The sequence below is a fragment of the Aythya fuligula genome, chromosome 2 (genome assembly GCF_009819795.1).
Source record: "Aythya fuligula isolate bAytFul2 chromosome 2, bAytFul2.pri, whole genome shotgun sequence".
NCBI classification, from domain to species: domain Eukaryota; kingdom Metazoa; phylum Chordata; class Aves; order Anseriformes; family Anatidae; genus Aythya; species Aythya fuligula.
The window spans coordinates 126,942,292-126,966,090 of record NC_045560.1 but is presented as its reverse complement, the minus strand read 5'-3'; the positions used below and the strand labels follow the sequence as shown (position 1 = coordinate 126,966,090).

Below are 23,799 nucleotides of genomic sequence, written 5' to 3'. Positions count from 1 at the left end.
GAGCCAGATTGTTACAAGTAGCAGTGAAGTGTACTTTGCCAGCTTCCAAGCTCCAGCGTGTCATTACAACACCAGGGCTACCCCAGATATAATTAAGGAGAAAATGTAGTCATTTATGCTCATAAAATATTAATATATATCTGTGCAATGTCTGTTTAATAAAGAAAAAAATTACAATATGGCCGTATTTTTGCAGTATTTACAGAATATGTCATATCAGAGTTTTTGTGCTCATGTTTCTATTTGTTCTTCTCCATATGCTGAATTTTTTAAAATAATCATGTTTCTAGATTCAGCACCCTTACAAGCAGCGCAGCAGTAGGTATCCAGGATACAGAGAATGAGAAAGAAACTAAGAAAGTTGTTGGTTTGTGTCAGCAGCCATCTGTTAAAACAAAAACCTTCCACTTGGTAGAATTTTCTACCAACACAAAATAGTGATGTTGTCGAACCTATTTAGTATTATATAATAAAGAAATCACACTTGGCAAATGCAATTGCATGTTTACATTGAAATACAACTCAGCTGAAGAGGTGATACAGTAAAACAGTAATCGATAGATAACTGACATAAACATAACCAAAATACTATGCATACACAAAGGAGATTGAACTACCTCTAAAACTTTAGGTATTTCACAAATATATTCTCAAAAATTCATCATGGAACTTGACACTTGATATTTAGTTCCCTGGAGAATCTCTGAAGAATTTAATCCATGTTCCAGTTAAAGCAGAGTAAAATCAAAGATATTTTACATGCAGCTTATTCATACTTCTGTACAAATATTCAGAGTCAAAATAGCTTTAAACAAAAAAAAAAAAAAAAAAAAAAGCAAGTACTGGGTGGGTGAGAGATCTAATTTTTCTTCTCTTTTAAAGAAATTTAATAGGGATTAGAATGAAATGATCTTAGAAAGCCAGCTGTCTTGTATTTGCTAGGCGTGGGGTACCACACACCTTTCTTTGCTTTTCAGATATCAGGCACTGGAGTACATATCTTGTCAAAATGAAAATGCCTTTTGAGAATATAAGAAAAAAAAATGGTCTGCAATAGTAATTTGATTATGCTGTTCCTTGGCTCAGATAAAGCTGTACGTGTACAGGAATATACATGACTTCTCATATCAAATACTATGTTGCTGCTCTTTATAGATATATTTTTTTAAAAATACAAAAGTAATTATGATTGCTATAAGAATGTAGTTGGATAAGGTGGTGTGTAATGTTCTGTTTATTACTACCTCATCTTGCTTACGTACTGCAGCACAAATTAAAGGAAAAGAAAAAAGTGGAAAAGGCTTCACATTTCTGATTTGTGTCATAATACTGCAGAATGTAAATAGAAAAATAGTGTTACTGTATTTTGCTATGCCACATCAGCCTTCCAAATTTTGATGACTGTCAAATAGCTTGAATATTGTATTCTTTTTCTTTAAAACTGTGTTCAGCTGTTTCTCAAGCGAAGGACCTACTCCCCTGGGAGCTTTCCAATGGATAAGGTGGCAGTGAAGATAGTGTTCTGTTTTCCTGTGACTCTTCAGAAATCATAGCTAGAATAAAATGTAGCTGGTTTTGTACTGCCAATATTTTAGGTAGCCATTGTAATATGTTTATGATACTGGGTATACCAAAAAGAGTTCATAAAAAGTGTTATATACCAGGGTTTTGTTGTTAGTATTTAATAATTTTCCTCCATTCAAATGCATTGAGAAACTTTATACACAACATTCATTTGTACATCAGGGCTTTGTAATGGTGATCTTCAGGTGGGCCTTTAGATCAGGACAATTTAGTAGATTGTCAAGTATGTCCTGACAAGGGGAGCTCTGCATTTGAGTGAAGTGCAGAGTAACAGGACATTTACCAGTCCTGCTTGCTTCTGTAAGCAGCTGAAGGCAAGAGCTGTGGGCATCCTGCTCCCTCCTTGCCACCACCCTTCTTTCCCCACCTTGTCAACATAAAAAAATGTTGAGGGAGTCCTGCTTCTGAGATTCTTCTGACGTTTCTTCCATGGACAGAACCATTTGAAAAAAGCTTATGATGATAAGTGCTGTGTTTTAGCTGTCAAAATAAACTACTGCAGCTTGGAAAGTGAAAGCTTTGGTAAGGGGAAAAATGATTTATAAGAAAAACAAGTAACAAAAAGTATTTTTTTATATACTGTGTCATGTGCTGTCATATTTCTTTTTCCTTCCATTCCAAGTTTCCAAGAGCAGAATTGACAATGTATTGTTGCCAGTAACATATTGAATGTAGAGTGGTAGGTCTTCTATAACTTCCTAAATTTAATTTCTGCTTCTTACTTTAAAAGGTACATACCAGGGACAATGGACAGGAGGGATGCGACATGGGTATGGTGTACGTCAGAGCGTACCCTATGGCATGGCAACTGTGATCCGTTCACCCCTTCGAACATCTCTAGCTTCACTTCGAAGCGAGCAGAGCAATGGTACCGTTCTGCATGACATCACTGCAGACAGCCCAGCTGGAACAAGAGGCGGTTTTGTGCTCAATTTTCACAGCGATGTTGAAGCCATGGGCATTAAGAAAAAAGGAGGCTTATTCAGAAGAGGATCCCTTCTTGGTAGTATAAAACTTAGAAAATCTGAATCTAGATCATCAATATCTAGCAAACGGAGCTCCGTCAGGAGCGATGCTGCTATGAGCAGAATTAGTTCTAGTGATGCCAACTCTACGATTAGTTTTGGAGATGGTGACTGTGATTATTGCCCTATGGAAGACCATGTTGATGCCACCACGACAGAAACGTATATGGGTGAATGGAAGAATGACAAGCGCAGTGGTTTTGGTGTTAGCGAGCGTTCAAATGGTATGAAATATGAAGGAGAATGGCTAAATAACAGGAGGCACGGATATGGATGTACCATGTTTCCAGATGGCACCAAAGAAGAGGGAAAATACAAAAATAATGTTTTGGTTCGTGGAATAAGAAAGCAACTTATACCAATACGAAACACAAAAACTAGAGAAAAGGTGGATAGAGCAATAGAGGGTGCACAGCGAGCAGCTGCCATGGCAAGAACAAAAGTGGAAATTGCAACCTCAAGGTATGTTATTACAAAATATATTTGCTCATCACTGAATTTTCAGGGAAAAAAAATGTTATAATATGCAAGCTCTTACTGTTAACAAAATGCTCAAAAGTGCAAAGTATTTAAATGTTGCATTTCAGTTTCATATGGGTAACTATTGACTTCAGTTAAACTATACATATAAAACTCAGAACTTCAACTCATTTGAGTAAAGATTTTCATGTAAGTTCCATAATATACCATGAAAGTAAATTTCCACAGCTCATACATTCCTAACTTAAGAGCTGCTACACTATGTCCTTAAACCTGCATGAAAAATAAAAATGGTGAGGAAATGTAGAGAATTATCTGGGGAGTGTGAGGTGATAATGGAATATTTTCCCATAAGCATGCTGCAGCTACTCTTATTGTGTTGATGATTTTGGGGGTATTATCTGAGACTTCAAAATTGTGCATTTGACACTGAGCATCTTAAGATTCATGTGCTTACCTGAAAGGCTGTGATATGAACAGTGTAAGAATAATGGCTGAGACTCTTGTGCTTAGAGACTGTTGATTCAGTTGCCAGAACAATCTCTGCTGAAAAAGGTTTGTATAAGGATTCTTTAGTTTTGGAATGTAGTTTTCCTGCAGCCTGAATTCATTTGGGTCTTGTGACCACAGTTTCAAGTAGCAGGGGTCTTCTCCTCCTGTCAAGCATTTGAGATGGAAGGGAGAAGTGTAAGGGTATTAGTAATGGGGCAGCGGGAAGGCATTTCCCCTTTGATCTCCTAACCAACAATCAAACAAAGTTGTCTGAAATGGAATTGCTACAAATTAAATCAGCATAGACAATTTTAATAGGTTTTACTATAAAGTCTGAGAGCTCTTTAAAAAGCTATTTAATTTTTAATGTCTTCAAGCAAGTTTCTGTGGCAGTTTCTCTGTTGTTGGTTTTTGTCTGTTTCCTTGGGCAGGCTTTTCTTGAAATATGCTGTGAACCAAAAAAAGAAACCAGAAATGTGCATGCAAGAAAATCTTCCTGCTATTTTAGAAAGAGGCTGTCACATTACACTTACAGCTGAACAACTGATTCCTGATTTAGTGTGGTCAGTAGTGTATGTTCAGTGACTATCCTTTTTCTGGCAGTCGTGAAGAATACAGAAAGACTGAGAAGTACATACATGGGAAAGCTGGAATATGTGGATGGCTCACAGCAAAAAGTAGTTGAGACATATACACAAAGAGTTTAGTGTACTCTTAAAGAAATTTTACAAGCACTGGCCACCTAAGTAACTAGAGGGTAGCATACATGTATACTCTATTGCTTCTATAAATATATGTAAGGCATTACATGACAGCATACCACATTAGCAAAGCAGAGCAATAGCAACTAACTTTAAGAAGTTCCTGGATCCCATTCGTGTTCTGTCAGTATGTAAGCCCTAGTTCTGAACAATGGTTGATGGAACATGTGAATAGGGTAGGTTACCAATTTGAGGTCTTGTACTATGTTTTGTTTAAACAGCTTTAAGTAACAAGGTATATACACTTAAGTAACAAAGTATATATACTTCCCTTTTAAGAAGGGATATGTCTCTGATGTATTTTGTTTGCTGTTCCTTATTCTCTTAAATTTTGAGTGAAGGGTAGAGTTCAAACTGCATCTTTTGGAACAGTTCATGAAAATAGTGTTTATTTCTTGAAAAGATGTTCCTGAAATTGGAAAAGAAGGCATCAGTGGTGGTGTACCTGACTATGGGCTGCTCCTTTGGTATTTCATTTGAGAATTTCTCAGACACAGTCCTGTGACTACCAGATATCAAGATTGCAGACAAAGGTTTCCTTTCTCGTAGCAGCCTTTGCACTAACTGTACTGGCATCGAGTCAAAGGCAAAGTGACCTGACACCTCATCAGGCAACATCAGGCATAAAGATAACATTAACTTCACTTGTGAGTTCATGTGGGACTCATCTAGTAGGGATGATGTGACACTTCCCATCTCACAAGTTTTCAGAATTCCCTTTAGGATCAACCAGTGGGAGCAAGTCCATGACATTATATGAATTAAGGGACTGGCATACTGGCGGAGTCAATAGCACTGACTGTCCAAGAGTCGGATAATCTAAAAGAGATGCTGAAAGAGCATTGAGGAAGAAACTTCAAGTGGTTGCCAAATTCTAGACTGACTAGATTGGTAGTGTTTCAGGATGAGAGAGCTTGCTTCTGTCATATGGAAACTTGAGTCCCAGTATTGTTTTGTGACTGTGGTAGTTTAACAGACTGATAAACATTGCTGTCTGGCTGATAAAAATGAAGTACCTTTGCTTTATGGTGAAATTACCTGAATACAGGTGCAGGATATTGCCCCTGGGAACTTGCTGCAAACGTAACTTCTGCAAAATCTCACTATGCTGGAAGCCTAGTGATGGGAATAGGGCAGTCATACTTACACATATTAATGTGACTACTGATTAGGAAAAGGCTCATAAACTTAGCTATATCCACTCTCTAAGTCCTCCTTAGAGCTAAAGAAGCAATATATTAAGCCCTCAGGTAGTAGCTTTCCTGCAGTGTCTTACATGAATATGAGTATGGTGGTCTTACCTGTTTCCTAATGACCAGTATTATAGGGAAAAAAATCCAGGAGTGTCTTTTTTTTTTATTTATTTTATTTTTTTTATTTTTCTGTTGTGTAATAAAGATACAAAGGTGTTTTTGCCCATATGGCCTGTAAAACCTTCTGTTTCTGACCTCACCAGCAATGCGTGCTTGCTGTAGACTGCCATTCCATTACTGTAACCACACACACAGAGTCCATATTTGTATTCCAAACAGCCAGAAACCTAGACTCTCAGTAGTCAGATACTTTCCTTTTAAATGCAATTTCAAGTTGTGTGCTGTTGCTCCTGTACTGTTCATTCTCTAAATGTTTGCTGAGCCAAATGAAACCAGACTCCATACTCTTCTTCATAGCTCCCTGCTGGTCATGACAGGTTTGGCTGATAGTTTGACCTGTGACAGATGTCCACACAGTCATCAACAAGACCAACCACTGTTTTGCTTTATATTCTTGATGTCCTTTTATGTCTAAAAGTCCTCAATAATCTGTGCAGTCAACCCTTATCTATCATGACAGTTTGGTTTACAAAGGAAAATCTAAAAGTTGGTTAAACATAGCTTCTCTGAGCCTGAATTTACAGTGGTACAGAAAACTTTAGTATCAGGGAATTAGTTACCAGCCTCTTTTACATCTATATCCAAAACAGGTTATACATTAGCAATGAATAAAAATGCTTCTAAGTTGTTAGTGCATCTTACAAGTCTTGATTTTGTTATAGTTTTACTAGCTATGATTAAGGCATAAATACAAAAATCCCAGAGTTTGAAGAATTATAGAAGCCTGTTATATCTTGAAAGTGACAAATATATTAAAAGGCTTTTGTGTGTGTGTGTGTGTGTAATTATAGGCAGTGATTAAGTCAAATTCATCGTTAACCCATTTGTACTAAAAGCAGTCAGGTTTACTCTAGCTATCTTTTGGGGGCTTGTTCTCTAAAAGGAAAAGCTACCTTGCAGAAACTTCAAATGAATTATTTTCTACGTTTATTTCAAGCACAAGTGAAATGCTTCAAAAGCTAGAAGATAAATGTTGCCTTCTGGAAGATGTTAAAAATCCTTAGAAGTCCACTGAAGCAACAGTCAAACAGAAATTTGTTTAAAGGATACCAAATACTTCTCTGAGTAGGAATTTTGAACTTCCTTTTTATGGCTACAATGTGCCGTGCTTAAAGGAGATAGGCCTCTGCGGTTCAATATGAAAGACTGGATTTTCTTTAAGCTTTATTTTTGCTTACTGAAATTATATTAGGGCATTTCTTTCCTGGTATTAACATCCTTGAAGTTCTCATTAGAAGAGTAAATTTAGTATATTATGTTAACTTTGCCTTCATCATTACTTATGATGGTATAAGTGATAACATTTTTTGAAATTCAGTTTGGGAATTTGGTTATAAACTTGCCTTCTAATACTCAGTATCGCTGGGTGGTTTTAAATATGTGAGTCGCGAGTATGCAGTGCTGGAAGCAGAAGGAATCATGTTTGTTTACGTACAACCCTTCATACACCAGATTCTTTCCAGGAAAGTCAATATTATGGGTCTAGAACTGAGAGCTGAGCCATTTTTTTTCTCCTTTCTGATTTTTACTAGCTAATGCTCAACTATAAATTCTCATTTTAGTGTTGGTTCTCTGAGGAAAAAGAAACTTTGCAAGGACACAGAGAGACAAGATGAAATGACAGTAAAAGAAATAGTGTGTGGTGATAGTGTGTGGAGGGAAAGGGAGAAAGAAATCGAAAGAAATAAAATGTTTCCTTCGTGATCTTTTCCTTATACTCCATTGATCTTTCAGCTCATAAAACAAGCAGGGCAATTAATTATATATATATATATTTTATATATCTATAATTCTGTTTTCCACAGAAACTAAACACTTCTAAAACTCTTTCAAAATTTTGGAATACTTTACTAACTTGTACTGTCATCAGATGCTATGAGAACTTTTGCCCACATGAAAAGTTACATTGTCATGGTTTTTCATTGCATAAGCACCTGAGATTTCAGTCAGGGAGAATGGTGCCTTTGTGCACTGTACAAATAAATTACCCTGCGTAGAGACCTTGCAGTGTGGGAAAATGGCAGTGCCCAGCAAATGGAAAAAACTGGCAGGACTGTGAAAGGTCCTGAGATTGAGATAACGGTAAAATTAATATCTTACAGCTAATAATATAGGGCAAAATCTCCTTGTCAATTAGCTGTCTGTGCTGAGATAGCCATGCCTTGCAAGTATCCTGTAAAGGTTAGCTTTTAAGGGGAGTGCTGAAAGGGGATTAAGCGGTGTCTTCTGCAGCAATTTATTTTTCAGTGCAGCTCTTTTAGTCAGCTCAGTTTTATTTTTAATGTGTTTGTGTCCAAGTCTACAGATGCCGTGGCTTAGTTACAGCCTTTATTTTCCTGAATAAGCCACCAAAACTCTAGATCCGATCCGGTGCTGTGGGCAGCCAGCTTTGCTTTGTGGGGCTGCTGCTGAGCAGCCTCAAGATGGTGGAAAGGCCACAGGAGGACAATGCAGGAGGGCTGGCTCACAAGTAGAGACCTGGAACAATGATTTGGGGTTCTGTTATGTGTGGGGTCACAGTGGTCTCCTGGAGCCAGTAGCTAGCTTTTGTAATTTTCAGTCTTGAGGATAATTTAGAGAGCCTGGCCTGGCGCTGCACTGGCCAGGCCTGGGCACTTAGCATTCGGTTGAAGATGCTGGGCCCCACCTGCTCCCAGCTGCACCTCTCACTGGTGGAGTCATCAGGAGTGGTTCAGTATATGGTTGGTTCATTGTGTTTGCTGCCTTGCATGACCAGTCCTCTCTACTTGACGTGAACAGATCGTGATTTCCAGGGAGAGCTGGAATTAAGTGCATGGGTCTTATAGTTTTTGTCTATGCTAGATGGCAGCTGCCAGTCCTTCCAGCTGGCACTGAACGACGTGCACCGTGCACAGCTTTCTGTTCTAGGTTTAGCTGACTCTACCATAAAGCTTTGTTTACCCAAGAAACTGAACGGGACACTTGCAAGACTAGTCCCTAGCACATCTTTGAGATGCTTTACTTATATCTGAAATATGAACATCGTGTTTAAGCATAGGATCCAAGAAATACCAAATGTATTTATATGACTGCTTGCTTTAGTGAAAAGTTACCTTAGGTTCAAAACAAATTCAATTTTAATAACTTTACTACATAATCTATTTGAAGATAACAAAATGCTATGGTAAAACTTAAAATAAGTATTCAGCTACTATGAATAGTAATTTTAATGTTAGTTCTGCATCCTTTAGAGGAAACCATATGTTCCTGTGGGATCCTGTGGGAGTTATACCCATAACTTCAATGAGGCACATTTTCACTCAGATTTCAAAAACAACTCACCAGTAAAAGAATATAGTCTTAGACCATTCCTCTGTTATTTGTTGGAGTATGAATAATACATCTGTTTGAAATAACAAATTGTATAAACATCACTACACAGATTTGCTTTCTTAATATTTAATGCAGTAAGATTACATGGCTGAAAATATACAAAATTACTCCTGTACTATCACTCAGCTTGAAATTTAAGAAAGCCTCAAGTATTTAAATTTTTGATCCAAGTACTTATATTCAAATAAACTTACTCATAGCTGTAAGTCTGAATGAGGATATTAAAAGAAAAAATAAAAGGCCTGCTTTGATTCCAGTGTGAAAGCAAACAAGCATTCCTTAATACCTTCAGGAATACTTTTAAAACAGCAATTGAAGTGCAATCACTTCTGGAGTATGGCCAATCTTACTTCATGTTTGTATTAGACATAGACTTTGTTACCCCAGAGTTGCTTTTCTAACTTGCTTAAAATCTGGAGGTTGATAGTTTAAGATTGAAAGTATTCTCTGCTTTCAAAACATAAACAAACCAACACTCAGTGCACCACTGCTTTTAAAATAAGCGTGAAAGGAAAGCTTTTTTTTTTTTTTTTTTAATATACAAACCTTTTTGAAATGTTTCTTTGTTTAGAGGGTTAAGGATTTTTTTCCCCCCTGGTGTCCAGAATACCTTATTTAGGAGATGAAAGAATCTTTACAGTGACAATCCAGCAGATGTATGTGAAAACACTGCTTTTTTGATGATACTGAGACATACTAGTAAAAGATCAATATTTTTCCTGTAAACAAAGAATTAGATGAGCTATTATGCTGACTCTTGCCTTAGTTGTTACATAGCATCTCAGTTTTGATCTGTATTACAACCGTTGTTCAAAAGCTAAGCTGCAAACAGCATCTGTCTCTACTGACTTGCAGGGGAGTTTATGTGATGGAAATAAATTTCCATTTAAAAAAACAAAATCCGTAGGGTTTGTAGTGGTCAGTCAAATGTGAACCAGAGTGTAAAGCCATTAGACTCATAATATTAATTACTATAAAAACATTCTCGTAAACAAATATATTTAATATTTTTGCTAGTACAACTGCATACATATGGCTAGTAGTATTAGTGTGAGCTTCAGAAATGTATTTGATGTTTTGATCAAAGACTAAACCAATTAATACAGAAAATTCTCAGCTTCTTCAAAGAAATAAGAAAATGTGCTTTTAACTGTAACATTGTTGATCAGTATTCTACTTAGAATGATTTTCAGTGAATAACTACAGTAGAAGAAGTCATTTAAATTATTTAGTTATTGCTTCCTATGTTGATCTCATAGTATATCTTCCAAATAATGATTGATTAATTTCGTGAAAACTGGTGTAATTCATTGATTGATGCTGTTTGTTTGAATAGTAATTTATCAGTGATACATACTATGATTTCTGTTCTTTTTTCGCTGGTAGTTAATACCTTTTCTGTATTCTACATCTAATAGACATTGGTATATATTTTTATATATTAACTTGCCTTCTTTTTCCTACTTGTTGGTACATTGTTACACATTCATTGTTGCACATTCTGCAGTTCTCTGCTGTCATTGTCAAAGTCTGAAGTGGCAGAGAAAATCTTTGTAGCTAGTATCCAGGAGAAAATTTCTCCTGTATGAACTTGTCTCCCTTCAAAACCATTTAAACTTCTAACATCTGCAACAAAACATTGATTACTCTTGTTGTCCTCCTTAGATGTTTCTCCCGTTCAATGTAGATGTAGTATCCCAAGAGCTCATTCCTGAGCTCACCACAATGCATATCACTGTATAGATTCACAGAATCACTGAATGGTTTGTGTTGGAAGGGACCTTAAGGATCACCTAGTTCCAGCCCCCTTGCCATGGGCAGGGACACCTCCCACTAGACCAGGTTGCTCAAAGCCCCATCCAACCTGTCATTGAACACCTCCCTATTTAACCTTCCTATTAAGAAAACAGTTGTTTATTTTTGTATTTTTTTTTTTTTGCATTCTGTTTCTGAACTAAGTTTTTATTTATTCAAGTATTTCCTATTGTTTTCTCCTTCGTTCCTCCATTTAGTCTTCAGAGTTTCTGGTGAGGAAAGTGCTATATTTTGGTCCTGCTACGTTAAAAGCAGAGACTGATGGGAAGTGATTGTATTACCACATTGTATTTGGAAGCCAGAAATTTTCTTATTAGCATCTGGCTAATATGAAATCAGTTAAATGTGAATTTCCTGTTCTCGTCTTCTAGGAGTTTAGGAAGAAAGGCATGTGTTTCTCTTTTCACTCTGAATCTCATAGGCTGCTATTTAGCCTTTAGTTACCTTCCTACTACAGTATGGCACCCACACTTTATACTCATATCAGTGTATTGGCATTCTTGTGGAAAGAGACAAGACTCAAAAATGTTCACTACTGAGGTGGTCTTCTGGCTGATGTGGACATGCTTCATGGCTGCTTATTGGAGATTATTTGCTTATTAGGGGCTAAGGTTTTATGACTGTCACAGTTAGAAACTTAACTGTCACAAGGAGAGAAATAAAACTAGTAAATTGTAGTTATGACAAACTCAACAGCTTCATAAGGAACTGGCTCCGTGAATATTACTTGGTCACAGCTCACCTCTATGAAAACTACAAATTCATACTCTTGTTATGAAGAAAAGATACTGAGCATTTTCTTCTCAAAGTCTGTATCTGTGATATGCATAGACATGATGCGTTTCTCATGGACAAACTGCTTAGTGGAGTTTCTGCTAGCCTTTGTTAGCAGGTTTAAAAAAGTAGATAGCTTTTAGCTTTTAGCCCTGCTGGGACTCTGGACAATAATTGCAGGGAGTGATCAGACAAAATGATGGTTCTAGTAAATTCATGAAGGAGCTGGTCCTAAATTTGATGTGATGTTTTCTTCAAATTTTAGTTGATCAGAATAAATGTTTTTTAGCAGTTCACTGTCAGTTCCAGATTTCAGACATAATAGATATTCAATTTCAGTTTGTTTACTCTTTGAATTTATGTTTATTGAAAAGCTATATAAGTGGTCTTGAGGTCTGTGTAATTGTTGAGTTGTGAGTTAATAACTGCTGACAGATACAGTATCTGCATAACAAGAGGAACTTTGGCTCTGGACCTGTGATGAGTGGACAGTACAAAGATGTCTCTTTCAAGAAGTTCAGAATATGTAGATAGGTAAGCTTTCCGAAATCTCTGACACTCTTTTTTACACCTCGATTTTCTGTCTCTAGCAAAGATAAGATTAGACTGGAATCCTTTCCATATGGAACACTGTTAAATTTTGCACAATTAAAAAAAAAAAAAAAAAAAAAAAAGAAAAAAAAAATGTGCTTTGGTGTTTGAGTAGGCATTGTGCAAGTGTTGGTCTGGCAAAACCTGAGAGCTGGCTTCCTCACAGAGGCAGCTCTTTCCATTTATTTGGTATTTCACAACAGATTTAATCAGCTGTTTGTAATAATACAGGCATTTTTGGTCAGCAGTTCAAAGAATATCCTTACTGATGTTCTCCGAGGCCATTCTGAGAAAAGTCAGCTACAACCGTCCTCGGGAGCCTTGCTTGCTTCTTCAAGGCCTTTAACAATTCAAGGAATTCTGTTCTGCTTTTTGTATATCTCAGCATGAAAAAGATACTTTTCTCTGGGAAGAAAAAAAAAAAAAGAATTTGTCTTGAAAATATCTATCCTGGTACGTGAAAACGCATACCCAAGTCAGTGTATAACTTCTCACTGCTTGATTCAATAGGTAGTTCTGGTTTTGCACAGAAATACGCTTTGCCAGAAACAAGGTGGTGGTATCCTCTTGGATTATCTGCTTTTCAACGCTCACGGTTAAACTTTAAACCACTTGATATCATCTGTCTGACCCTGAAGTGGTTTATTGTCTCTTCCTCAATAAAGCTAGCATGTTCGAGCTGTTCTGATCTTCCTTCCCTCTGTTCTTTGGCACTAAATTATCTCATTTTGCAAGTGGAAGTTTCAAGGGAGATGGAAATTGAATTTGCTTAGGTGTAAGGCAGCTGAGGAAGCAAGCCTTTTCTAGGCAACTTCGATGTTCCTATCTATTAATAAATTAAACTTTGGAACAGATTAAATGTAACCTTTAGCAGTTAAGTCCACTGTATTTTATTTCAGATAACACTTGAGGAGTGTGTTAACTCAGGCCAGTACTTTCAAGAATATTTACTGTTCAGAAAAAAAAATAAAAATGTTTTGGTGTGTTTTGCCCCTCCTGTTGTCATGCTTTGAGATCAAGTATATTTGGTTCCTACAAAGACGACAATAAACAGAAACATAAGGGAGGATTAAATCTGGAAATGAAGAGTAAGATTCTGTTAATATCCCCACTAGAACGCATTGTGAGGCTACTTTTTCTTATTTTTCCTAGTGGTATTGCTCTGGGCAGATTTTAAGTGTGATATGAAGAGTTTATTATTTAATATAATAATCATTTCACAGTGTGAAGACAGTGTAGTAAAAAGGAACTGATGGGGAAAAAAAAAAGATGAAACTCTTTGATTTTAGGTGTATCTTTTTGTCAGCTTTACTGTCAATTCTCCAAAAAGTAGTCTGTTTTGTTTGTTTTCCAGAGAAGTAGAAAATAGTTGAGGATTCACATGTACCATTAATTCCAGATGCTGCTCTGAATTGTCTATACCATTAATTTCCTATTTGATTGATTATCTTGAGGTGTTATTGTCTTAGTTTGCATTATGAGATTGCCGACATGGAGAAGCTTTGTGAGAGCTTTCCTTCTTTGTTTTAACTCTTCTGTCACCCATTTCCCAATCACTAAGAATGGATCACTACGCCTTACTTAGGAATTGGTGCTGTTGATAAGAATTTCAAACCTTTTTTTATTATTATTGTTTTCTATATAGACTAAATTCCTTGTTGATATGCCTGTGTTTTGACCCTGTTATTGCTATCAGTGTAATGCATTTTCTTCTCTTGGAAAGAAATGCATTAGATGGATTAGCAAATACTAAAAATATCTTTGCTTAACCACCAAATTATATAACCATCCGATTTCTGTTGGCTGCTGGTCTCATGCTGTGGTGCATTTTAGAAATCTGTATTTTACATCACACCAAGTGAAAAGAAGGTACTGATTTACATGAGATCTTCTTTTAGAGGTTTAAATGTCTTTTTTCCTTTTTTTTTTTTTTTTTTAATATGTCATTTTTCATTCAAAACTTAAAAGCAGAATTTACCGAAGGCTTCTGATACCTCCTATCAGTTCAGCATTTTCAAATTTTGCTGCTTTCATATGCTGCATTCCTTCTTATTTTGGTCACATTAGTGCAGTGTTTAGTACTTTGGATTTGTGGTTTATTTTTGCTTGAGGATATTTTTTAATGGAACGAGAATTTAGATCAGATCTACTGCCGAGGGCCATGGAACTAAGCTGAGTCACTTTCTAGAAAGATCTCTAGAAATACAAGAGAAGATTTGGTCAACATGACCAACTCTAGTGGTCGTATCTTCTTTTTTCTGCACTTTCCATATCATACAAGTGAAAGATTTTATGGAGTTAATCTGTTCCAGAAGGCTATATAAAGAGAGAACATGAGGACAACCATTAATCTTCCATAAGAGTTGGTTTGTTTTTTTTGTTTTTTTGTTTTTTTTAATTTCATGATTTTCCTCTAAATTTCCCTTAAAGATCTGAAGTGATTTAACTTAGTACTCTATTCCAATACCTGGCTGCATAGGTATATAGGTATAACTCAAATTTCATTGCATTGGTGAATAAAGAGAAAAAAGGCTCAACTTCAAAGTGTAGATAATTGACTGATGTTCATCAGAAATGTTTGTAGTGAGGAGATAACTTTATAGACTTTTCTTTCTTTTTTTTTTTTTTTTTTTTTTACTTTGCTGCAAAAAGCTTGTGTTGTTTTAAGTGGAAGTGCTGCCTATGATCACATTGCCTAGGGTAGGGCTGCAAGATTTTGTTCTTTGTGAATGTGACAAGACAAGTCAGCTTGTATCCTAAGGTCAACAAAGTGTCACCTTCTTCTGCAGCTACATCCGTTCCTGCTGTTTGTTTTTCTATTGTGTGGCTCTAATGAAGAAGAAAAAAAAAACAAATGCATGAGAAAAGGAAATGATGTCATCAGAGCGATACCTTTGCATGTTAGGGAAAAGACTACACACAGCCTGCTTCATAAAGGGCATGAGAACATCCTGAAAGGTAATTGGGCACCCTTTGTTGAAATATTCTGATAGATCCCATTAACTTTCTCAGCATTCCTCTTAAACAATGCCTACAGATGGAGGCTGAGTACTAGACCTGTTTTTCTTTAATTGGTGCCAAAACACCTTAAACATCACTTTAAAGCTAATATTGTTTATGTGCTGCTTCTGGAGTGGTATGTACACAAAGCATTCAAACTTTCCTCAGCAAGCTTTTTTTGTGCTCTTGTCCATGATATTCTTCACACGTGAGTGGGAGAAGCCTGTACTTCTTGAGACCTTCTTAGGAGACTTGGAGACCATCTCTGCAGCAAAGTGTCCAGTAGAATAGAGAGCTGAAGTTGCTACTGTTTGTTTCTGATTGAACAACTTTCTATCACTTTACTGCTCTCACTCCGTTCTCTTTGGAGCATCTGTCCCACTTGTTAATGCTAATATTTTCAATTGTACAGTCTCAGGGGCCTGTCCACCGTATCCATTTAAAATGGCTGAAATGATGGAGCCTTGGAGTCTACTTGTCATCCTGCAAATGCCATATTTATAATAAGGATAACATGCATACTGATAATAACAAGAGTAATGAGAAGATGATTTTCTGCATGCTTTTAGAACTCAGTGGTTTTGTTTAAATCCAAAAATATTGTATTCAAATGCAATATTCTGGTAAGTGATTTACCTCTGCACTGTGATTTACCAGGGGAAAAAAATCACAGGCTTCTGTGATTTATAATAATGCAAAATAACTACACTTTTGTAACCTCCCAGGACACTTTAAAGTGTACTTGCAGTCTATTATGCAAAAAAATGGTGAGACTGTGGTAGTAATGTAGGCTGTTTCTTTCGCTGCTTTTTGTTGTACCTTTCGGTTTGTAGGAATGTGCTGACTTCACATACATGATCAGCAGCTCATCGTTGCTGTTACTCAGCTAATTCTGAGAAGAGGAGCCTACAGCTTGCTGTTAAGCAGGTGCAGGGGAAAGAGTTGGTCAAAAGGTTTCAAAAAATTCACCTTACTTTTAAAATGGTGCTTGTGATGTCTATGACTCTTCTTAGGAGCAGACAGCTTTCTAAAGTGTTAATCAAAGAACAGATAAATGGCTTAGAGTCCATTTACATGGTAGGTTTAGAGGATGTAAGCATGAGCTGAATCTTTCAGGCTTTTAGTCTGCTCTTCACATAACCCATTGGTGCAACTATTAAATGTTGTGCCTGCTGACATCAACAGCAAAACCCATGCTGATTCCACTGACACCAGGTTATCCCTGACAAAACAGTGCTCTTTGTGAGCTGCATGTTTTGAGGGGTGATGAGTTGCATGTACAGACAGTCCAGTGAACACAAAAAAAACTTCAGGTTCTCAGCTTGCTCTTAGGTACTCACTCTTCACAATTCCCAGCAAGACTAAAATTCGGGGCTTATTTTGTGAGTTGCAAAGGAACTAATAGAGCTTTCTGAGGTTTAGTCTTTTCCCTTTCCAAACAATGAAGCTTCTGTAACAAATCAGTATGTCACATTCTGCCTCCTGTTAGCCTACTGAATGCTGTGCTGCTCTGCACGCTGTCCCATATAATTCTGCAATTTCAGTATGGTGCAGTTCAATACAAGTAAGGGGGACAGAATTTATTGTGGGAAGATAAGTCAGCTCAGTTGCTGAAGATATCCATATTTATGGAAATTAGGGGGGGGCTTTGCTTTGAAAAGCTTAACTGAGGATACAGTTTATTTTTCATTGCTCTTCTAGAGTCTGGTTTTTGGATTTGCATCTTTGAGAAAAATGATTAATAGATTACATGGGTTTGCATTGGAAATAGCTAATTATACAGGTTCCTGCTGCTTTTTGGAATGCAGCCATTTTTCTGTTGCAGAAGTCTTCAGTGTACTAGTTAATCAGAAAAAAAAAAAAAAAAATCTTATTAAGCCTGTTTTGTTTTCCTCAGCTTTGCTCATCCAGCAGATGTTTCTGGAAGGTCACCTAGGTCATGGTGCCCAGCTTCCCTGGCTAGGTGCGGGTATAGTGCCAGGTGGCTTACCACACGTGCAATAGGACTGAGGCTCCCAAAGAAGAGGAGGGTGCTGAAGCCTCTCAGACAGCTGGCTCCCAGCTGGGCTTTTTTTCCCAAAGGGTCTTCAGCGGCAGGCCTGGAATGTGCTATGAAATCCCGGTAGCGGCGGGCAGACAGCCGTGTGATAGGGGAGGCAACAGCAATGGGAAAGATCATGATTAGGAGTGGGCTGCTGTTACTTCCCAAACAGTTCAGCCTGCAGCAGCCTGCCTGCGCGCTGCTCTTCCCCTGGTGTTCATCAAGCCAGGAGCCGCACATGGGTTGGGATTGTTGGCCTGGCAGGCGCTGTATGCACTCTAGCAGTACATCAGTCCCGTGGATCTGGTTCACAGCAGATCGTGGTTACGTGAGTTTACTCTCCAAGCATGCCACAAACTTGAGCGTGACCTTTCAGCGCATTAGTTATGGGGAGGCACCATGTTGGAGATATGTGACCTGGCCGCAAGGACTCTGGTACGCCTGTGTGCTGTGGAGCAGGGGCACGCAGTATGCAAGTGAGCGAGCCTGGTTCTCTCAGAGGCAGCGAATCTGTCGTGCTTTCATAGCGCTGTGGAAAACCAGCCTTGCTTCTCATGACTCCAGCCGGCCGAGGCAGCCAGCTCAGGGCCAGGACTGTGCTGATATAGCTGCCCAGCCTCCTCTTCTGCAGCATGCTTGCTCAGTGTCTCATTGTATATTAGAGTCTTCAGTCCAGCTTGTGTATGTACTCTTCACATGTACAAAGGCAAGTACTGCCTAATCTAGCCCACTCTAAGGATAAAACCTGATGTGTAGTGCTGAACTACAACAGCAAAGGCCATTTAAGCTCTATTAAAAAGGTAGGCTGGGAACTGAGTGCTTTAGCTAGCATGATTAATAGCATTGTGCGGTACAGAGTGAGTTTTAATAGAACATATTATAGCTCCAAAGGAAGGAAAATTTTTGACATTCAATGTATTCCTGTATTCAGGAGCTGACCTTTTGGCAGTAGCTGTGAAATAATATACAGCAGAATCTTGTTAATTCGTGATAATGACTTAAGAGACCCATCACGGATTACTTTATTATACAAGTTAGCAAGTAAGTGGAACATGATGACAAAACTTTAGAGATGCATGCTTTCATAGGAAGTTCTCTGCTAATTTATCTTGCTAATAGCAAGATACTTGTAAATATATTCATAATATACAAGTTAGTGAAGAGCAGTATCCTCAATAAAAGCAAAAATGATGTCATGAAATGACACTTTAGTACAGCAGCCTGTTATTAAATAGCTTCAAAGAAACAGGACAAATCTTCCAGCTGGGAGAGTGTGAGGCTGGTGAAGTAGTTCTAGAGGTAGTAGCTACTGGTCTTTAGGATTAGTAAAAATGTTCTCTTTTTATATATTGCATACCATAGCATAAATCTAGCTAAAAGTACTTGGGAAAAGTGAGTTATCTTAACTAGCACAGTAGTATGCAGGTATATATGTAGGTAAAAAACATATTATGTTTTAACTCCAGGTTGAATTACTTTAGAGAACTGAACTGCTGAAAATAGTAATTCCCAAGCTACAGGCTCATTTGAAAGCCCTCTCATGCATTCCAGTAAGTTCCTTAGTCTTCAAAATACAGAGTACGTATCTCCTATGTCAACATATTTTTATGATCACATTTTCTTGTTCTAAATTGTGTTCCCATTTTAAATACTATTAAGAATGGAGTTGCACTACTGACAATGCGTTTTCAAATAAGACTTTTTTCAGCACACCTCAGAAAATGACACCGAGCCATGTAACGTTTGTTATGATCTTACTAGAAGGAGCAGAAGCCTCTCTGGCCTGGAAACGTCACACGTGCTTGTTACTGCACATTGGTGTGTCAGCAGAGAAGTCTGCCTAAATAAGGCAATGCATGAGTAGCGCTTATCAGCATTTGACAGGAATATAGTCCACTAACAGCTGATACAGAAGCCCATCTTTTCTGTGCTATCACCGGCTCTCTGTGCTGCACACAGATGTATGTTTATCGGCTGCTCTGCTGCTGATTGTGCTCAAAAAGTAGCCCTCTGCTTTTTCTTTTTATTGTCATTTTATCCCAGCAGCCATGAAAGTGAGCTGAAACCCTTAAAAAGCCAAATGGGCTTGTATTATATTTGTATTTATATGTGTATATTTATTTGTATGTGGAGTAGTCAGCTTTGAATGAGTAGAGAAGTGTATTGCTCCTTCTGTTTCTTCCCCTACCAAATAGTCTAGAGTGGGTGAATATTGTTGGCTAACATAAATGAATAATAGGAAACTTCATGCATTTTGGTGCCATTATTGTACTACTGTGTACTAAAAGATGTTTGTAAAAATTATCCATGACATTACAAAAGTCCTGACTGATTTTTGCCTTCCTCACTCTGAGGGACTGATCTCACTCAAATGAGCAGCTAAGCTCCCAGTAACTTTTCTGGGAATACTGTTACACCTTGCATGTTCACAGGGTGTGTAAAAAAGAAAAAGAAAAAAAAATCCATGATAAAACTCCCTTAGCACTGTTTCAGTATCGTTTTTTTCAGTATCGGTTTTCCTGTTAAATGGAGTGTGGTTGTTAGTTTTTGCTTCTGTGTTGCGCAAAGGTTTGGCATTTGAAGATTTTATGAATAAAGTCACTAGGACAGTAAATAATCTTTAGGATCTGGTGGTAACTGGCCTGCTGTGGAATGTCCCACAGCAGTCAAACTTAGGACCTGCAGATATTTTTTTGATAGAGGGAATGAAAGTAAATGTCTGTGCATGTGTGGCCTTTTTAACTTTCACTAGGGATTTATGAAAAATACCATATACTACATTCTTATCATTCCTTATTATGCTTTCAAATCAATGATTTGGGAATCTCTGTTATTTTTGCAAATCATTAAACTGTGAGGCTGTACGTGTTGAATTATTGACAGAAATTTCTGTTACCCAAAGTGATCAAGGCATTTTATGCTGAGTAGGTGTTTAAGACAATAGTGAAAAATGCCTTTTTCTCCTCCATAGCATACTGTTCATTTCTTGTTGCTCCTGACTGTCTTTTCCTACCATCTTCTCAAGTCAGGGAGGGAGCAAGGGACGGACGGATGGATGGATGGATAGATAAATAGATGGATGGACAGATGATGTACCTTTTTCCCTTCTTTTTTAATTAATTGAACTAAGCTTATCTTTTCATATTAAACCTTTTACATCTTGACCTCAGATAAGTACTCCACATTGTTTTTTACACTACCAAAAGTAGTCTTGATGAATTTAGAGTTATTTTGATTTTTAAATGTAAAGCAGGCATAAACTTCCCAGTATAAAATCAGATCCAGCGTACTTCTTCATTTTAAACACTGCTTTGGGTATGATGAAAAAACATTCTGAAAACAAACAACTTCAGAAAAAGCAAATAGTGCCTGCTGGGCAAATAGACTGTGTTCTTTTTGCTAACCAATACTCTACTTTGTCAGGTCAGTATCTTGCTTATTTATACCTATGTATCCCATCATTAGTGTCTTCCTGTTTTCAAAACAGCATTGTCAGTGTTCTCCTGCCTCTTGTCCTCCTCAGTGCAGGATGCTAGCTGGATTGCTTGGCATCCTTCTGAGAGCACTCAGAAAGTTCCAAGGTTGTTCTATGGGAACCCCGCATTTTGTAAAAGTTGTTTGTTGCACTGTATGCAAAATAACACAGAGAAAAAAGACTAAAGCTTCTAAATTAGTTTAGGGAAGAGACCTGATAATTTAAGGGCAATCGTAGTCCCAGGAAAGCAGAACAGATTAAAAAAAATAATAATAATTGATTTTTAGCTGTGGTTTTTTTTTTGTTGGTGGTGGTGGTGGTTTTTCCTCCTTGTTACTTCTTCACAGTGCTTGGAAGGAGGATTCAGGTATCTTTCCTTCCAAAATGACTTTCATGTCTGGCAGGACAAAGAAAAGACTAAAATCTTTGTTGGAATGCTTACCTGTTTACATTCCAGATGGGTGTTTGCTGGAGGTGATAATTTCTTGTGTGCCACAGCAGGTTGCAAAAGAATAAAATACACCAATGCCTGGTCAGGGGTGATAATCCTGTTTGCCCAGCAGGCACTATTTGCTTTTTCCAAAGTTGGTTGTTTTCAGAATGCTTTTTCATCCTTCCCAATGCAATGCTTAAAAAAAACAAACTCTGCAGTTTTAATTCAAATCCATTTTCTTCAGTTCAGTAGCCTGGCTTAACAGTCCTGACGGGAATTCACAATTCAGTAGCATTGTTGTATGCCATATAAGCAAGATAGATACCTTTCTGTCTTCTGGATCCATCTATGATAAAGGTACGAAAAGAATCAGCAGTGGATTGGGATGCTTGCCAGCAGAGCACATGTGAAGGGCTCACAGCAGACGTGCAGCATGGTGCTGTTTGCCATGTGTGTGAAAGCTCTTGCACGTAGTTTTGTATGTCCCTTCCAAAATAAGACCACCTCCCCTAAGGAAATAATGCTTTCATGCTGCTGGTTTGACATTTCTATACCATTTCTCCCCCAAAATATTCAGTTACTTTTCTAGAATATAAGCAAACCCCCACTATTGAGCTGGATGCAATCTCATACATGGAAAGTGTGATGTGTCCATGGAGATACAGAAGCTGGGTAGCCTTGAATTTAAGTGCAGCGATTGTGCATGCAAGCATGGTAAAACCCTTGCAATTCTTTAGTAATTCAGGAATGCTTTCTTTCTAGGAATAGTATTAATAGGTTTTATCTTTTCAATTTCTAAAAATACATTTTGCAAATATTTTAGTTGCTGCAACCATATTAATTATGCAGACTTACAAGTTAACACTTTTTTTTAACTTTTATTTTCAAGTCTATTTTTACCGTAGCCTTTATCAATATTTCATCATGTTGTTTTTTACACAGCTTTGTAATAAAGGTTGTTTCACAAATGAAACAACAACAAAAAACAAACAAACAAAAAAAAAACCCTCCAGGATTCTGCAAAACGTTCTTTGAAGCACCTGAGCATCCTTTCATATATAGTGGCAATAGTTTGGAGAGCTGTACCTGAAATTTAAAGAAGAATTTGCTCAATAGCTGTCTTTTTAATTGCTAAATGACACAACATGATTGAATTTTTTTGAAGTTTAGCAATTATTTCTACATTGAAGTTTAAAAGAAGAATCACAGGTTAGGGCCTGTGCTTAGTAACAAGCTTGTATGCTGTGTTGACTTTCAGTGCATTTCATGGCAGGTGTATTTGGCACACATTAAGACTGACAGAGGAAAATCTTAACTTCACACACTAGTGTCTTACAGAGATGCAGTCACTAGTTTTGTATTGAACGTTAACTAAAAGAAAAATGATTCTGCAAAGGAAATTTTGTCATCTGAGGTGATCTGCTCTTTGATGATGATGGCCTACTCGTTGCCCCCACTGTCAGCTTTTCTTTTTAATAACTACTTTGGAATTAAGTATAAATGTTTTTACTAAAATGCCAAAGAAGTATATTTGAAAACATCTAAGAATGATTTAATGTTTTAAAAACCACCACCAACAGCAACAGCAAAAAAAAACCACCACCAACAAAAAACCCTTCAGTTCCTCTGCTAAGAAGATCAGAATTTGAAAGTTATTGTCACTGTGATGCCAGTAATAATGAGGAAAAAATGACAGCCGTTAATCATGGGAGGACATTTCTGTGCTGAACTTAACTATGTTATAATGAGCTATGTTTTCAGCATCTCATTAATTTTTTGGGGGTACTTTTACACAGCCAATTACTTCTAAATTCAAAGTTTTCTGATGCGATTTTAACATTACTGTCTTTTAAGTAGGATTTATCTTTTGTATCATATATTAATGAAGAGAAGTCCCACGTGTCTAGTAGTTAATTTCTTCAAAACTTTCTTCATCTGGGCCCATTGTAAATGAACTGTCCCGTTAATCCTGCAACTCTGGAAGAGAGTCTGCGACATATAGAGGTGGTTTCATTTTCTTAAAATAACCCAATTTGAAAGATTTCATACTGAAATATATTTTAAAATATTTTTATTTATTTCTAAAGCCATAGTTCACATTCTTTTATCTCTTTGCAAAGAACAAATAAAAGAAAAATGACAGAAAATAAATCTCTTTTGATACCGCCTGCTGGGGTACATTATTGTCTCTGATGAAACGGGAGCCTGTATCATACAATATGGAACACAGGAACACAATTTTAAACTTCTAAGCTTTTGGCAGATGCAGTTTTCAGGTTGTAAACATAAATTCAGCTTTTAGGCAGCAAACTGCTATGTTGTGTAGCCAGGCCTGAAACATGTAAGTGGAACATCACATTGCATATATTGCATACTGTGTCTTATAGTAAATGAGAGAGACAGGTCCTGAAATTTTACATTGAGGATATTAAAAAAATAAATGCATAGGTTGGGCAATAAAGAAGCTAAGGTCTGTTTTCTTTGGGTAAATCTCTTCTGAAGATGAAATTGTTCCAGATTTGTAGTGACCTGTCCTCATATAAACTGCCATACTTTGAAATACTTCCTCTCGTTCTGGTGATGCTGAATTTACCAGAAGAG

The 23,799-nt window shown here is 37.2% G+C and overlaps 1 protein-coding gene across 3 annotated transcripts in view; it reads left to right on the top strand.

The window, feature by feature from the left end:
• Positions 1 to 23,799, top strand: part of JPH1 (junctophilin 1) — an 85,520-nt gene that overhangs the window by 4,459 nt on the left and 57,262 nt on the right. For all 3 annotated transcript variants that reach the window (XM_032183457.1, XM_032183459.1, XM_032183458.1), the window contains exon 2: positions 2,315 to 3,071. In XM_032183457.1, coding sequence (XP_032039348.1) covers positions 2,315 to 3,071 — 757 coding nt within the window. The remainder of the gene's footprint in view (positions 1 to 2,314; positions 3,072 to 23,799) is intronic.